The sequence below is a fragment of the Festucalex cinctus genome, chromosome 7 (assembly GCF_051991245.1).
Source record: "Festucalex cinctus isolate MCC-2025b chromosome 7, RoL_Fcin_1.0, whole genome shotgun sequence".
NCBI classification, from domain to species: Eukaryota; Metazoa; Chordata; class Actinopteri; order Syngnathiformes; family Syngnathidae; genus Festucalex; species Festucalex cinctus.
The window spans coordinates 4,341,648-4,360,262 of NC_135417.1; the positions used below are offsets into that span (position 1 = coordinate 4,341,648).

At 39.3% G+C, this 18,615-nt stretch overlaps 1 protein-coding gene across 3 annotated transcripts in view; it reads right to left on the reverse strand.

Annotated features, from left to right (window-relative positions):
- The window catches only part of nbeal2 (neurobeachin-like 2), a 41,728-nt gene extending 24,186 nt beyond the window's left edge, over positions 1-17,542 (reverse strand). For 2 of the 3 annotated variants that reach the window (XM_077526930.1, XM_077526929.1), the window contains exons 1-12: positions 17,132-17,542; positions 6,513-6,601; positions 6,174-6,338; positions 5,172-5,253; positions 4,951-5,063; positions 4,648-4,730; positions 3,106-3,191; positions 2,706-3,009; positions 2,530-2,636; positions 2,230-2,310; positions 1,121-1,204; positions 15-113 (exon numbers count right to left, since the gene is read on the reverse strand). In XM_077526930.1, coding sequence (XP_077383056.1) covers positions 15-113; positions 1,121-1,204; positions 2,230-2,310; positions 2,530-2,636; positions 2,706-3,009; positions 3,106-3,191; positions 4,648-4,730; positions 4,951-5,063; positions 5,172-5,253; positions 6,174-6,338; positions 6,513-6,601; positions 17,132-17,209 — 1,371 coding nt within the window. In that variant the 5' untranslated portion in view covers positions 17,210-17,542. The remainder of the gene's footprint in view (positions 1-14; positions 114-1,120; positions 1,205-2,229; positions 2,311-2,529; positions 2,637-2,705; positions 3,010-3,105; positions 3,192-4,647; positions 4,731-4,950; positions 5,064-5,171; positions 5,254-6,173; positions 6,339-6,512; positions 6,602-17,131) is intronic. The other variant, XM_077526931.1, reaches the window with a different exon arrangement.
- Between the last annotated feature and the right edge of the window lie 1,073 nt (positions 17,543-18,615).

An 18,615-nucleotide genomic window follows, 5' to 3' on the forward strand; every position in this document is an offset into this window, starting at 1 on the left:
AAAATGCTTTGCACCATGTTCATCAGCTCCTGCAGCAGCCTTTTGGTGGGCGGACCTTGACTCTTGAGCACGTCAAAGAGTTGGGAGTAGCCGATCCTCTCCTTGAAAGTCTCCTGTGGGAAAGAGACAGAAATAGAGTCGAAAGCTACTCCGCAGGGAATGCAAAATTGGCACACTGCCACGAGGCCAATTGGAATACAATGAGATTTCCGATATGAATGACGAACAGGCAGACTATTCTGTTGAAGACATTACAGTAATATTTACTGTGTGATTATATATTAGGGCTGAACAATTTTGAAAAATCATCTTTAATTGGGTTCGCCCCATATTTTACAATTGTGATTATTTTGTCAAGGTCCTCATCCCATCTATTTTTTTCACAAACGCAAGCAATAACTTAATTTGTATTACAACATCAACATACATCCATCCATTTTCTTAACCGCTTGCTCTTCACAAGGGTCTCGGGGGGGTGCTGGAGCCCTTCTAAACGTGTACATTTTGTTACAAACTAAGATAAAACAAAATAAAAATAGCAGCATAAATAAAGAATACAGTAAATCCGGGAGGGGTGGGGAGCGGCGCAGGTTCGGTGTTAGGGTAATAATCTGAATAATCCTCAATATAGCGAAGTACAACGCAAGATAAACCCCGTAATATAGGAATTTTGGACCCAAATACAAATCTGTGATATAGTAAATCCGTGATAAGTGAACCGCAAAGTAGGGAAGGACCACTGTATTACATAAATAAAATATAAATGTCAAAAATAAATAAAATGAAGCTGAGTTTTTTTTTTTTTTTTTTTTTTTTTCTTCTTTCGGCCAAATTACAGCCTGTACTACAATGTGATGTCAATTTGAATTCGATCAATTGTTCAGCCCTAATATAAATACATACTACAACCACATTAATGAACATTAAAGGCAATTAAATAATACCTCTATGGCAGTGTCACTCACGACAGTATTATCTTTGTTAAAGGCAGAGATTTTGTTCAAATTTTTACTGGATTGTATTAGATTGCGCAAGTGGTCATAATGTTATAACTGGCCGACACATAAAGGTACTTGGTGGTACAGTTGGACCAAAGGTGATCACGTGATGATGTCTTTACCTTGGCAGTGGGAGAGTTACTCATGATGGCTGTAAGGACCCCTAACGCATGCACTGTGATGCTGTCCGAGCGTCGCTCCAGCACCTACGTCAACATAAGGAAATGAGCTTCATCACGCCGGCGCAACAAGACAAAATGTGCGCCGTTCACCATAAAAGAAAAAATGGGATTGAAGTAGAAGTGGGAGGAAAGGAGCACATTTATTTATCCACACCAGGACTATGTGAGGCAATCAGGGAAAAGAAAGAGAGACAATTAAGACAATCCCAAGAAGAGGTTTTTTTTTTTATGCTGGTGCCACCAAACCAGCAACCAAGGCAGTAATAGGAGCCATGCATCAACCACCATCTCATGCACTATTTAAAAAAAACTAGTCCAGTGAGATCAACAGGGAATTCAGCCTGTAACTAGGAACATATACCATATATGAGCTGTGTCTCTCTCTCTCTGTCGCTATTAAAACGTATATCACATAAAGGTTTCTTTCTGTAATTTGCTAAAGTTTATTTCACGTTGTTAAAGCAAGAATTCCATTAATTTGAGTAGCTGAGCTAAATAGGTCAGATCGTGCTCCTGACATGATGGAGTTCTCAGCCAGTCTTCATTCAACCAATCAATTTGTAGTCATTTCTTCCTCCCACATTACAAAAACATGCATAGTAACTGAATACTTTACTTAATACTTAATACTAATTGTTTACAAGTATGAATTGAATTGATCTGGTAACATCTAAACCTTCCATGGATCATTGAGCAAGATATCCGAGCACAGTACCCACCGATTTTAAATGATGTCAGTGATCATAAAATTTTCTGTCAGCACTTTACCAGGTGTTTCAAATTGCTGCTTGAAAATGTGCATCTTCATTTTCAGTGTCCAACTCTGCTGTTAATGAAGTGAAAATTTGTTCTCAGAATATATGTGCGAAGATAAGGCCAATGTCTCACCCCAAGTGACACTTATCATATAATTCTACCTGCTTCATAAGCCTGCCTTCCTGTCTAAAGTTTCCTGTTTAGAGAAGTGGTTATCTGTGAACATGTGGAGAGAAGGCTGAGTTTCCTGCTGACAGATCAATAAACACCAAAGGTTTATTTGGGGGGAGTACCTGGTCCACTTTGACCTCTGTGAGTAAACTTGTAGTGAGGTCACACTCACTCTTCGGCCTAAGCCTGTTGCTCTGAAAGAGCTACAGGACATACACACAGTACAATTTCAAAATGCAGATAGCTTTTAATATTCTTTGATATTTAAGTGACAGACACTGCTGAGGGAAATCAGACAGTAATCAGGCAAACAAATGAGGAAATGCATTTGAGGAATACGAGGAAAATAAATGAGGAAACTTGCGCAGTTTAGACATGAATCAAAAGCTGACGGGCACATTTTAGACGGCCCAGCGGCTAACCTTGCTGTTCTGTATGAGCCTGAGGATGTGCTCAAAGCAGTTGTTGTTCAGGAAGACAGCCTGGAGGGCAGGCCGGTCCGAACACTGCAGGATCTCAGGTACGGCGTCTGCAAACGAGAGCGGGTAACATGAGCTTCGTCGTCCGTCAGTCGTTTGACCTCCGTGCGGATTCTTACTCAGCATCAGGCTCTGGAGCGAGATCAGGCTCTCCTCAGAGTTCTGCCTGTCTTGCTGTTCGCTACTCAGCGGGCGGTTCCAGTTCAGGAGCTGGAAGAAACTCCGCAATATGGTCTTGATTTCCACTTGCCGCTCCGAGGGGCTGCTAAAATGCAGCAGGTGGATCATGGCGGTCAGGCAATGCAAAGTCAGCCGAGGGAGCGACGTGTCCTTCGGCTTATGGGAGGACCGGCAACACCAAGCTTGCAACACGGAGAAGAGGTCCTCCACAGCATGAGAGGTGACAGCAAGGAGACCATTCTTCTGGAAAGGCACATAATTCCAGATGATCCACGGTAATCAAATTCCCAGACAATAATAAACTCCGATTATGAGGATGCAGAAAATAAGGCGACAGACCTTGCCCCCGCTAATGACGGCTCCCTGGAGATGGACTAGCCTGAGTGTGAGAAGTTCTGGGATCTTCTCACTGTCCTGCAGACTTTCTGTAAATAGGAAATCATAGGTCGGTCAACGTTCAAATGGAGGCATTAAATAAACATTATGCAGTACTAAAAAAAAGAACACAACACACTCACTACAGCAAATACAAACATAAACGCCCTTTACTGAATGATAATCAATAACACCAACTGACCCAGGATCTGTTTTGACACTTAAAATCCAATCCAAGAACTGAAACGTCTACCTGTAAAAAGACCATTTTGTTGAGCACTGAGTGAGTATATTAATGTGTGTGTTATGGTTTTTGATGATGTACTAAAACACCTCCAACATTTAGCAAACGTATTTGACACTGTGCCGTTTTACACGGCTGCAAACTACAAGCACAATAACAAATGCAAAACGCTGACCTTTGCCAAGGCCGAACGGACTTAATTTGAATAAGTAGCAAACGCTAAACCCACCTCCTACATACGCCGGTAGTCTGTCATGAAGATTAATGCATTATTCATTAAGAAATTAACTCTGAGGTTATTAATAGCTCTCATGCGCTGCCAATCCAAAATGAGCATTGTTGTCTTTTTAACTCCTGGCTTTTTTTCTTTTTTTTTAACACACCACCTGTATTGAACCACATTACATTAACTTAATATGGTTAGTGAGTGTATAGAACAATAGTATTAGCACCACCTTTGTAAATCATGCTTTGTAAGGGAATTTGGGTCAGCTGAGATTATTGTAGGTTCCAGTTTGGAGCAAGAATGCAGTGGCCAGAAAAACATGCTAATATTTACAGCATTTGTACAGAGCAGGAATAGGCTGATTATCGGCTGGGCCGATTCGATTGTCAGTGCCGATATTTGGCATTTTGACCAACATCGGCATCGGCTGATATTGCTCATATCACACTGATTGGTGAGTGCTTGCGAATGTAGCAAATTTGGTGTTTTCATCAGGATACGTAAGATGTTCACAGATAGTTTTTACTTGTTGCAAAGAAATTTTGAACATTAGGTACATTCGCATGCATTTGTCGCTCAGTGAGATACAGGGAACTTTTAATTTATGGATAGATTGAAATTTTCACTTTATAAAAGATTATGCTTACACTGGGAAACTACCTACACTTTTTATTTAAAGATTAAGAAATTATGTTGAATATTTCTAAAACTTTATCTTTTAAAAAAAAAAAAAGCTGTCTATTCTTTATATATTTTAAACTAAAAGGAAAACCTTTAAAGTGTTGAAAATTTAAAAAGTTGTCTTAACAAACATGCTTGCATTTTAACATATTATTTGTTTAAATTTTGATGCTAATATTTTCTCTTTTACCATGAATGAATATCGGCTTGAAATATCCGTTATCTGCCTCCTTGACAACTAATAATCGGTATTGGTTATCAGCCCATATCAGTCATATCACTAGTACAGAGCAGGTTTACAATATCTCTTCTGTTATGCATTTGTGACGACGATCATAGATGACGAGCTCCTCACCGTGAAAGACAGCGGTCAGCTCCTCTGGCAGAGGCAGCGGAGAGAATTTGTACTTGTTCCTCTCCAGCGAGCTCACCTCCTCCCTGAAACATACGCACAAGGCCGGAGTCAGGCCCTCCTACTCATACCAACAAAATACCGCTCGACTAAGACTTGACGTCAAGAGGCACTCAGACAACATGTTACACATCCCCTATGGTTGATTAAGATGCTAAGAGCATAATATGGAACTTGGTGGAGTTTTGTGTTAATAAATTTCACCAACAGACTTACACGCACTGTACATGCTGTAGTCACACTCACCCTGCCAGTCGTCTCCTCCACGTCTGATAAGGGTCAAAGACACTCTCCCACAGCACCAGTCCGTAATACACGACAGACTGCAGGGCTGACTGGTCCCCTTCTCCATTCTTTATCTGATGAACATTTGGGGTGACGGGCACAGAAATGTAGTGATTATTTACTGATTGAAAATTCAGAAACCAACAATTAACAGTTTCCTGCTCAGTTTATAAATGCCATACCTGATGCAGACAAAAATTCAAAAGCTTTATTGAGTCAAAAACAAAACTGGGGGTCCCCTCTGGGTCGATGTTCTCCATGTTTCTAGAAGTTGAGAGAAATGCAGTATGAGGAAAGTGAACATCTGCAAGATGGCCATCTATGGTAAAGAACACAGTATAGTGTATGCGCAGAATGACAGGGAGAACTTCCTGACGAAGGGTTGCAGCCTCTTTGCACAATTCATGTCGCAATGTCAGGAGAAACAAAATAACTGTAATTTGCCAGCTTCCCTTATGTCAGTAATAAATTAGATCAGTGATTCTTAAAGTGTGGTACTAGTGCACCACTGGTACTCGGGCTCCCTCTAGTGGTATTCGAAAGAATCATTGCAGTTCTGTTTTATTTAACTTTTTAGCACAGTTTTCCTATATTTAGGTGCAATGCTAACATCTAACAGCAACCTTTCCTGTAAAATGAGCCATTTTAGCCAAGTAAATAACCAAAAATCTGTCTGCAGACGCAAAATGTTTGATCATTGTGAAACAGTGTGTTAGTGGTACTCTAATGTACTGAGGGTGCAAGAGCTACAACAGAAAAGATATGCGGCATCCGATACGTAGAGATTCATTTTATTCCACCTTTCATCTTCCGTTTTTGGATTTATTTATTTTTTGGTAGTTTTTCAAGACGTAGTTTTTTCAGACATTTTTTTTAATCAAATTTACAACATTTTTGGCAATTTTATGGACATATAAATTATAAAATAAATATATAAACAAATAATTCATTCATTTAAAGAATATTTAATAAAAAAAATAAAAATAATAATAATAATAATTTCTACTTTTTTTTTTTCTTTTTTTTTTAAGCGACCCACAGGGAGTCACGGGGAGGGGCTAAAGAGCCACAGGTTGCAGACCCCTGGTCGAGGTCTGTGGTTATTTTCTATCATGATGCCCCAATCTATACTTTATTTTTATACTTTGACAGGATAAAAACTAACCCCTGTACTGTAATCTAACCTGCAGACGATGATGAAGAACTTGATGAGGAGGACGGGGTGGGGAATGCTGATGCTCTGGTCATGGCTGTCTGAGAGGTGCGCCGCACTTTGCAAAAGCTGCGTGCTGAGAAAGACCAGGACTTCCCTGGGGAGCAAGGGCACCTCGCCGGTGCACTCCTCCAGCCTGCAGGGTGAGAGGGATGAGAAATGCGAGGGAGGAGGAAAAAGGCGTCATCGCACAGGCAGTGTTTAAGAAGATAAACACGTCAAAACTGTATCTGTGCAAGAGGGCAAAGTTCAATCTGCTTTGGGGAATGGTGTAAGCTACGCAGTTTATGTTGAAGATAGAACTTCTTACCTCCGGGGCTCGAGCGAGTGAACATCTATGAGTCTTTCAAAGGACCCCACAAATGCCTCGAGCCACTGCTGCAGATAGCTCACATCTTTCTAGAAGGGGAGGGAGAGACGTTACCCGTGAGAAGTTAGTGCAAACTAGCTAGGTATTTACTATTTACTGAACAGTATGTGTCAGTTGTAGTGGTGTAGAACCGCATAGTTTCATATTAATAATGTTGTGGTGGGGGGTGAAGTCATGACACAAACACTAGGAACAGTAAGTGTGAGCTAATTGTGCATGGTGCCATTATGTAACAATGCAAATATAACAAAACGGATCATAAAGTTGATGCGTTAAGTATCGCAGCATACATTTGGATGCTTCATTTTAAGACAGTAAAATCATGTGACTTCTCCCAGCCAATCAATAAAAATGACTAAAACCTGTTTTGGCTATAAATTACTGCCTTTTAAAGGGTTTACATTTGAGTACAGTGCCAACTTACACACAAATAAGAAATTTGTCCTTAATTTGATCCCCGGAGCGGAAATACTGAAATGGATATGTGTAGCATATGATAGCAACAGTAACATCAGCTAATTAAACTGGCCCAGTCATGTCAGTGATCGTGAAATTACAGCACAATCAACAAAATGGAATGCAGGCCAAGATTGGGAGAAAAAAAAAAAAAAAAACTGCTAGGCAAAGTGGCGGCACGGTAGTCGAGTGGTTAGCACGTCCACTTCCCAGTTCTGAGGTCTCCGGTTCGAGTCCAGGCTCGGACCCTCCTGGGTGGAGTTTGCATGTTCTCCCCGTGCCCGCGTGGGTCTTCTCCGGGTACTCCGGTCTCCTCCGACATTCCAAAGACATGCATGGCAGGTTAATTGGGCGCTCCGAATTGTCCCTAGGTGTGCGTGTGAGTGTGGATGGTTGTTCGTCTCTGTGTGCCCTGCGATTGGTTGGCAACCAGTCCAGGGTGTCCCCCGCCTACTGCCCAGAGCCAGCTGAGATAGGCGCCAGCAGCCCCCGCGACCCTTGTGAGGAATAAGCGGTCAAGAAAATGGATGGATGGATGGATGCTAGGCAAAGTGTTACACTGTGTCTCCAGTCAGCCTTACGACCTGATTTTTGTAACAGGATGTTGCAAAGAGAATTAACTCAAAGAGAGGAAAAGCATGAGCCATCTTTTTTAAAAATTCAACCTAACAAGATGCTGTACACAGTTATAAAGATGCACAATAATTCACAGCAACAACATAACATTTCCAATATGCAACATAAACATCTTTTAAATCAATAGTAGATTAAAAAAATAAATAAGGGTAACACGATCATAACTAGCTTCAATGTATAAAGCAACTTATTTACATCGAAAATTGCTTTAATCAATTTTTTGTGAACCACTTCCTTCCTGCTTTAACCCTCCACACCACCTTCTTCATCTTACATCCATCTCAAGAACACAATGTCTTATAGGTCACGATTGTGGGTCAAACCTTTCAACCGACTCCTTAATTATGATTTGCAAGCAAGGTTGGATATACACATACGAACCAAGGAGATGGTATCAAAACAGTGACACACACAACATCCAGAAACATTCCTTGACGTCTTGGAGTGCTGGATGATTGCATAAAACAGTAGATAGAGATTAGCTGACTATGCATAAAGCCTCCGATAGTGAGGAAGCATCTCTTGAACAGGCGGCATGAGGGCAGACGTGACTTCTTTCAGATTGACTCACAGCACAAAAATAATGTATTGTCAATAAAGAATGGTGTGACAGTCCATCTGGAGCTTCCCTTAAGATGACAAGCATACTTTTAGAGTTGTGACACGTTCTGACACAAAGCTTCATTGTAATGTGACTGAAGAAACAATCGGCACAATTCCACAAATAAGTAATGAAAAAAATGATGTAATTAACATACAGTAAAAACTCCAGCCATGTATTTTCTACTGTTTTCATTTACATTACCAGCTGGTGTGGGCTTATGAGCCAGTCCATCTTTCATTGTATAAGCCTGAGGAAGGCCAGAATCCTGAGACCCGGTCTCAAATGTGCCGACGCTAGTCCGCAGCTCGGGAGCTCATTTCTCCACAGCAGGCACTCTAACTAGCTTGTTTCTCGTGTCCCAACATCAAGCGATAACCAGGAAATGACATGCTACTTTAACTAAAACTTGTTTCCTTGGTACACGTCAAGCCCCTTCCTCTTCTGCGCAAAGACGAGGAAAGTTGAAGTTTAAAAAAAAGAAAAAGAAAAAAAAAAAAAAAAGGTCCTAATTAAATGTAGCTCACTTGCATGAGCATATGCTTAAAAAAAAAAAAAAAAAAAGTTCACTGACGCGTGTATCAGAATTTACATTAACATGTAGACATATCTGCTTCAAGTAATAATAATAATAATAATAATAATAATAATAATAATAATAATAATAATACAGAGCTGCTGATATTTCACTTTTTTTTCAGTCTGAGTTCAGTATGATTACTAGTACTGTACTTAAATATGAGCGCCCACTGATACCAAATATGAGTACTTCATTCTGTTTATTTACAGCTTGCAATTGTGATGAAAATGTGGTTTAATGGCATTGGTGTCTTAGCATTGGAGCTTTTTTTTTTTCAGGGCACCAATACCTTTATCGGTATCGGTGCATCACTTGCAATAATGTGTGTACAGTAATAGTGAATGAATATGAATATGAATGAATATTTTAGGACCAAATTAGGATAGTTTAATTTAAAGATGTTCGAGCAACCGTGTCTCAATACGCCTGTCCACATAGTGCATGATCTGTTTGTTTCTTGACCTAGTTGAATGCTGTAGATTCACTTCATTTAGCTGACAGCGTAACATTTCTTCCGAATTCAAACATCAGATTACAAAAAGGAAATGTTTGCTGATAAGAGGTAAAAAGCAGGGGCAGTACCTTGTAAAATCGTTATCAATTTCTTAAATAATAATCCAAGCGACACTACTTTTTCTAAAGCTCCAACACTCCCAGCAACACATTTCCCCTAATATTTGCCACAACATCTAGCCATGTGATGTGTGGGCATAAAAAGGCCACATAAAAATCACTAACACTGCAACTTTTACATGTCCGATGAGATGTGTCAACTCCAGACATGTATCTGTTCTGTCTGCAGCTGCTGCTTGGCATTCAGCTTGGCTCCGTCTCCAAGCTTTAGTGGCAGCAAAGAGCACTTTGATTGTCCTGTTTGTTGGCCATCGTGCTGGTTAAAGAGTGCAGAAACCGCAAGTGTCATGTGAGCTGGCGCTTTTCTGATCCAATGTTTCCCGACCTTTATTGAGCCAATGCACCCATTTCACATTAGAAAAATTTCACGGCACACCACCATACAAAAATGTCAGAAAAAGTATGAACTGTATGATCTTGTCCCAATTTTCTTACAAAATTATGCAGTATGAAATATGGGCCTGTTTAATTGAACACATTTATTTTACCTTATGACATCTAATATGAGAATTAATCAGTTTTTCACTATACGTCAAGGGCATAGATAAAGCTACAAATATATATTTGTAATGAATAAATAAAAATACTAAAATAAATAAACATTACTCTGGTTGGCAATCACTAGTATATCCAATATACAGCAAAAACGAGAAATATCTGTCTCTGTGGTGCAAATGGTTCAGTCATCACTAACCTCATCATTACAAATGTTTGGAGGAGGGATCTCAGCTGAACAGAGCCAGGATGTCATGCCGGTCACTTTAATTAGTCCCTTGCAACCACTTAGGTCAGTAATCACCAGATAATCACCCCTTATTTCTCAGGCTGAAACCTTATTATTAAGACCAGAATGTCACACAGCCACTGGAAAGTGGAAAGATGTTTTGTTTTCTTAATTTCCGTTCGGGAATAAGTCATATCAAAGGTCAGTAAATTGACATGTGAGCATACGTACACAGAACAATACATTAAAAAAAAATAATAAATACAATATTACTTAAAAACTAATCTGTTAATCTTCTATTTCCTCTGGCGGATATACTGTTCATTGTGGCATTATTATGAAACCCACTTGGGTTCGAGGCAGTCCTTGCCTCTTCGAAACAGACAATTATATTGCAGCAGGGCATGTCAATATTAGTTGTTCGATGCAAAGGACACACAAAATATGACTGAGTATTGATATATCGTCTGTCTACATGTTGTTGCTATTGGGTTAAAGCACTGCAACAGAGATGCTAATTAGCGTAGCATTAAGCTACCCGGTGCATTTCCTTTGACAGTTGTTTGCCTCGTTTAAATACAAAAAGGTTTAATTCTACCTATTTTTTTTAATGTTTTTTTGTTTGACAGTAAACTTACAAGTGGGAGTGGCATTAAACATCTTAAATAATCTTTTTTTTTTCTTTAAATAAATTGTTCACTAGTTACCAAACTGTTGCTTATCATGAAGTGAGTTAAGTAGAGTTCAATGCCACCACGCAGCGCTTATATTTCAAATCTCCTGCTCGTAAGTCGAAAAATATTTATCTTGAAGAACTAGTTTTTTTTTTATTTCATTTTCTTAACTCAAGAACTATGGTGGTACACGCATTCGGGTCGGCTAGCATCGGACTAGCATCACGTTTTCAGCGGGCGACTTCAGTGACGTGTGCACGCTTCTCTTGCTGAGCACAGATCTATATTAAAACTGGATTAAGGATGCGCATGGTGATGTGATCAACGCAGGGCTTCCATACTATATGTAAGTCTGTGGATGAGCGGTGCTGGCCCTAACAGCTTTTGAGGATCAAAACATACATTCATGTCAATCGTACCGGAACGCTGTTAGTACGTTCTTTGCACGTCAAGAAGTACCTGAAAGCTCAAGGGAGATTTTTAGAAGTGCTGGAGCTCTGTACCGGTGCTTTCCGGCCCACTTAAAACACTGTGTTTAATCTATTTTTACACTTGCATTACAGTGAAAGGCAGGGTCTTCCGTTTTTACTCAGGAAAATGCACTCTATAAATACAGGATATATACACATGAACTCCTTCTCAATCTACACTTCTGGGCTTCTGTTAATTTGTGGTGGTGATTTTTTCCTAATTCACCCGGCCCCGTCTGCAGACAGTGAGTGAGTCCCCCCACCCCCGCTCTGCGATAGGCTGGAGGGGTGAAAAACTGTCTGGCCACAGAAACGTCCCACTGTTGACAAAACAAACAGAAAATGGCAAAATACAGGCTGGGAGGGGGGTTAGGAAAAAATCACCACCAAACATTAACAGAAGCCCAGAGGTGTAGATTGAGAAAAAGTTCATGTGTATATATCCTGTATTTATATAGTGCATTTTCCTGAGTGAAAACGGAAGACCCTGCCTTTAACATTTAAGAAAATATCACTAATTTAAATTACATTTGACTCCACACACAGAAAAAAAAAAGCGCAAATACAGAACTGGTTTATCAGCCTAGGTAGCAACACAAATGAGTAAAAAAACAAAAGTGAGCGCTACTAATAAGTAAGAATGTAACGAGGCCTAACAACAAACAGTTAAAACAGTTAACAGTAGTTAAAAGTGTACAACACATTGGGGATGCAGGCAAAACACATTAATGTGCCTGCCTTCAGTGTACGCATCATTTCCATGTAGCCAACTTAACCAACTGTGTCTCTGCTAAACATCCATAAACTTTGAAAACGGAATTTGGGACTGAAAAGGTCAGATGAGAAATTTGCATTGTACAGTCAGTAAATCACATCTTAAGCTAATGTATAGGTGTGGTAATCGCCTTATAACAAAAACAATGCAACATTGGACTTATTATTAAAATGATGCATTATTGTATATATGATTTACATCATCCATGAACTTATGTTGATCTTAAAAAGACTTGTGATGTGTTGCACAATCAGAGGAAGCCAAGTTCCTTCATCACACGCAAATCAGAGCAACATTTGTTCTGAGAGAAAATACACAGGATGAAGGCGATGGGACAAATGTGTTTGAATCATTTGTTTTGGTTAAGAAAGCTATCTTTTCTTTTCATTCTTTCCAGTTTGACTTGATGGATTAGGGGCAACAACAGCGAGATCTGTTGCGATCTGTCTGGGTGTGTTTGTTGTATCTAAAACAGGGTCACAGGTCAAAAGTCATGTTTACTGTCAAACAACAAGGCCTTTGAATGGAAATTGAGTCTTTTAATGGAGCCATCTATGTTAATTTGCCTCATTCAGAAGTTGTCTTTGAAAAAATAAAAAAATCAAATGTGGCTTTAGAGCAGCACATGTTCAGACGCACATACACAGGACATGAACACAATGACACACGGAAAGTCTTTGCGAGCATGATTGTTCTCTCAAGTGGCTCTCCTGCCTTTCACCTCACAATTATGTTCCATTTTGATCACACGAGGATGCAGGAATTAAAAACTGGGGACCTCTCTTCCGCATGAAGGAAAAAAAAAAATCACTAAATTGATATTGAGTTAACAAATAAAAGTTTTCATTTGGATCAGCGCACCCTCATAGATGAATGTAATTTCTTCAACTCATGACCAAGGCATTTATTTATTCAACTGCAAAGAGCAAGAGGTGTTTATTTGAAGGAGGCGCCTATGTGAGGGGTTGAGCAAATGCTTGTGCAAAGGTGGAGCCAAACCCTCGAGTCTGTTAATTGGTCAACGGAGAATTGTTACTCCCGTGTTACACTGGGAATGGAATGTGTAATTGCCTCAAATAATCAATTTCACTTTGTGTGCTCTTTAGTTCTTGGTTCCTTCCAATTCAACACTGATTCCCATACTGTGACTTTAGACCTAGACACAAAAACGGCAAACAGGTGGATCAGTGAATAGCGAATTTGTGCCCTTTACCTAACATGTTCTGTGCAGTGCATGCACAAATCAGTACAAATACATGCAATTTATTGCTGTCAAGAGTTGATAATCACTGGTTTAGAGGATTTAAATATGGTTGTGTTTCTTGTTTTTTTCTTCAACTTCAGCTAGAAATTGATTGCTATCCATAGTAGTAATTAGCAAGATATTTTATTCCTCATTCTAAAATCTATGGGGGAAAGATGTTCACATTAAGGAACAAATTGTTCTTTTCAAAGGATACATGCAAATTATCTAAGAGCTGGAGTTTGTTGGGATCTGTCCAAAGTGACCACAATAAGCACTTTGATAGTAAATGCGACATGAGGCAAATGCTCCTTGAATCTTGTCGTATTCCACTTGCGTACCCTTTCAGACTTTGACAGGCTTGACAGGCAGAGATCAAGTCTGCTCTTAAATTCAGTCAAAAATTCACAGAGATTGGCAACAAAAAAATGTCCTTGTGTATGACAAGACATCGTCCTTGTCAAAAGAGCAACACTTCAGATAGCGCTGCTGCGATACGACACGAGGAGACGCTGCCCCATTTAATCATAACTGGGCAAAAAAAAAAAAAAAAAAGTCTCATCTTGTTTTCCTGTGTCCTCGGGCATCGGAGCAGATTGCCAACACATTAAATAGTAATATCATCTACAGCCAATTTGTCGTTCCCCATCAAGAAAAGACATGTCCTGAATGCAAAATAGCAGTACTTTACTTTTATCCGCATCACAAAGAAACCTTACAACACCCTGTAGTCAGTAGTCACACTCAAAAATGACAACCAAGCATGAATGGTAAACCATAATAAAACAGCATGCAGGTATGTATGATAAATGACACATCTTCATGTATCGTTTGCTTTGCTTCATCCAACTTTAACATGACCACACATTAAACATGATTTATCAATGATAGTGTTACATTTTTGACAGGCATAGGCCTACAGTTGACTCGCCATCAACAACAGTATGGTAAATATTGAGATACAAGAGATAATCTACTGTAAAATATTCTACTGTAATTCTGCCTTACAGCTATAAAACACACAGACAAGTCACAAAACTGTCAACTCATTTCAACAGTTCCAGGTCTGGTCTTGGGTCTTTCATGGTAATTGTTTCCTGTTGTACGCTATGCACCTACGAATGTGGAATGCATGAATGAATCTGGTGTAAACATGAAAGGTCTAAGTCTGTTTGTCTGTAAAGACTTGAGCTCATGTTTCTACACACAACTTTTTATAGGCTAGTGTACAAAAAAAAAAAAATAGATCGGGGTGGGCCAACTTTGGTGGGCAACGGACACATTTGAGTTTTGAAATGGACAGATGGACAAGGTTATATGTAGATTAGTCGGTTAAAACAAAATTAAAATGTGATCTAAAAATGTGTAAATAAATTTATTTTAATTGTATTAATAATAATAGGAAATCAATTCTCAATGATTATTTAGAAATAATTGGATTATTTAACAATTAATGTACATAATAAAAGTGTTTATTTTACTAATATTTTGTATAAAATTGTTTATTTAAAATGAGGTTACAATTAAAAGGGATAGAATAAATACACTTTAATTAACCAATTATAGGGAAACAATGCTAAAGCAATACAACAAATAGAGCTCGTAATGTAAGTGCTTGGTGTGGCCGAACGGCCTGGTCCATATGTGGCATGCGGGCCGTACTTTTCCTACCACTGAGCTAGACAGTGACTCCCTGACTCAACACACACATACACATTTCACAACTTTGTCTGGTAACAAGCATCTATTTATGAATGTATACATTTTTTATGTATGAAACTTTAAGATCCGTTGGTTATCAATACATTTTTAACTGACAGATGCAAAGGAGGCAACATGGGGAGAAATTACACAAGGATTGCTATTTTGGCTGTAGTTTGCCGTGGCATCACCCCATGAGCCATTTCTCATACTCTGCCTATATTATGTAACTAATAAGCTAAACATTTTGACAACTGTGATGCAGTGCAGTTCTACACAACTCCAACCACAATCATCCATGCATCCATTTTCCATAGTGCGTGCCCTAGTTAGGGTCACAGGGGAACTGCAGCCTGTCCCAGCTGACATTGAGTTGGCAAGATGTGGGTTACTCCTGAGAGTGGTCACCAGCCAATCGCAGGGCTCAAATAGACAAATAACCGTTCACACTCACATTCACAGTGGACAGTTCTCAGTTCTCTGGCTGTAGAAAGACTGGCTGATGTTCTGTTAGCAATATGAGGGGAAAAAAGGTGGTACTGAGGAGGATATATACAAATTTCATTTTGACATTTTTTTGTTGTACAAATAAACTCAAATTTGACATATGCAATGAAGCAGCAAAAAATAAATAAATAAATAAATAAAAAATAAATTTTAAGAACTGTGGCTCAAAATGGCCATGAACAAGTTAAGCTGAAAGTGTAGTGAAATCAAACAGCCAAATGTTCAACACACTAAAACAAATTAATGAAGCAATTTTTAATATGGTTATTTCTACATGACAGCATGATATCGCAAAAGGTTTAGAATTTTTCAGGGTTTTGCGGTGGCCTGTGGCTCTGTATCCTACCAGAATAGATCAGCCCCTGCACAAAGCAGCACCATACAGTGTCAAATTTTCAACCCAAGCAATAACAATTTGTAAGTAGCTGGTAATTCTTAGAGTAGTGTTTACTTGGGGATCATAAATGTGATACTATTCAAAAATCAGCCCTTGTCATAGAGCTGAATGGGGAACAAACTATTTTTGTTTATGAAACTGAATTATCTTTATTAACTAGTCTGTTATGAAGGAAATGTGTGTATTTTGACTGCAGTTTATGTGCATCTTTAGCTCGATAGAAAAGCTCTGAATAACACCAAGATATTATTATTAGTAGCTGTAATAGTCAGAGGAGACGCACACATTGGGGAAGTGGGTGTTGCAACCACCCACTTTTTCGACACCCACTTTTCCCCTCCAACCCACCATTTTTTGTTTAAAAGTGTTTCAACAGGTCGTGGCCATGTCAAATGACCTTCTACACCGCTGCATTTCAGAATAAAACGTTTGCAAACCACTGATTTAGAGTCTTCAGTGAACATAGCATGCATGTTTTTGGAATGTGGGAGGAAGCTGGAGTGCTTGGAGAATACACACGTAAGAAGAAAATGCATATTCCACACCAGAAAATCATCGGAGAGATTCAAAGGCCAAACCTCAGAACTGTGTACTATTTTCTTATCACTTTAATTATCACTTCTGTTAGTGTCAGTTCAGACTTATTGTCCTTGTAAAGATTGCCTGATCTACACTATGTACTTATTGTGTACCTAATAAAATGACTTGACCTATTTATTTGCCTGAGTAATAAAGCATTCACTATTTGAATACCTACACTACAGACATGTGACATTAAGGGGGCGTGGTTACAAGAAGCAGGAAATAGCCGGTTCGAGGTTACACCTGCGTTACAGGTCAGGTTCAAGACAACAGCATTATTGGGTCAACCTGCTACCAAAATCCTACTCAATTACTGCATTAAACTATTTCAACGTCTCACCAAAACAGTCAACTGATGCCACATATTTAATTTATAAATGAGGAAGCTAACGTGCAAACAGATAGGACCTACTTCCGCTTATTACCGTGTGTCACAAACACGAGTCAAAGCGCACCTGGGGAGCAAAACTAACCTGTTTTCATGTTTTGTTGTGTTTTGTTTTTTAAATAAATGTTAATAACTATAAACATGGAAGTGCAGCGACAACAACAACAGGTGTCCCCGTCAGGTGTAACTCACCTTAGTGTAGTACAACATCCACAGCTCGTACAGCTTCTCCTTCGATGCCATTGTTCCTCCAAGCTCCTGGTTGCTCATTAACTCCCGTTTGCGTTTAATTAAAAACTCCAAGGAGAGACCAACATGGTCAACAAGGAGCCCGGAGCTGCTTCAAGTCGTTTCCAACACACGGGAGCAGGACGCGGCGCGCTCCTGCCGTCAACCATTCCTGCCACATTCGCCCTCAATTCATTAATCCGCCGAAAAGTGCAGTCAGGCGGGTGGCTCGGGTTAAAAACTTCTCACGAGTTCTTCTCAAACAGGCGGCGTGGAGGACGTGGTCACGGTGGGATTAATGTCGAACTAGGAAGAGAAATTACGTGGAAATAATGCGTGGAAAGGAACACCCATGTCCGCGTTTAGAAGTGAGCGAGCGCCTCGCACAGTGGCTGCTTCCGAGTTGGGGGAGGGGGGGGGGGGGGGGGGGGGGGTGAGAGAGAGAGAGAGAGAGAGAGAGAGAGAGAGAGAGAGAGAGAGAGAGAGAGAGAGAGATGCCCAAGTACAGATAGGCTGAAAAATATACTGAAAAATACAGTCATGAAGTATTTTTATGCCATTGGTACATCTCACTAGTGTTGTTCACACGTTTGCCTTACTATCTTAGTGGGGACATCCTATTGACATAATACATTTCATAGCCCCTTACACTAAACCTAACCATCATAACTGATTGTTTAACCCTTACCCTTACACCAACCAAAATCCAATTCAAACCTAAACTAAAATTAAGTATTTACCCTCAAAAAAGAGGTCTGGACTTGTGGCGTCCACCAAAATATCCCCACAGGGACAAGTTGGTCCTCACAATGATAATTAAACCGGGTTATGGACCCCATAATGTAGAAAAAACAAAAACACGTAATAAGACTTGATTCATTCTCTCATACTTATATACTACATCATGCAAGGAGAATTACTCGGTGACTCACAGCAGAACACCATACTTGAAAAGAACGAGTGCACTTTATTTGATGATCCAAAAAAGTATACAAATGTACACAAGTAAAAAGTACTAATAAGGAAAAGTAGCTACAGCTCAATGGAATAAAGTATCATGGAAAGGTTCATTTATTTCAGTACTGTCAATTTAAAACATGAAACTCATATAGGCTATACTGTATATTCAATGCAAGTGAAACGTTTCTATGCATCAAAATGAGAAATTATTTAGGAATTTTCCCTCTGAACAGTATAATATGTTTCACTTTTTGAATTTATTTTATGAATGAAAGGCTGCATATTCTAAAGAAAAGGGGGGATACAAGAAGCAACATGTTTACAGTACAAATGAATATTCAGGAGCAAAAAAAAAAAGTTGACTAACAACACATACAGGAACTGTATTATATATCAAATAAAACAAATATCTAGTGGGATATTGAAGGCACATGTGGACTGCAATAGTAATAGTAAAAAGTAAAACACATAAGGAGCTGCTGAGTGTT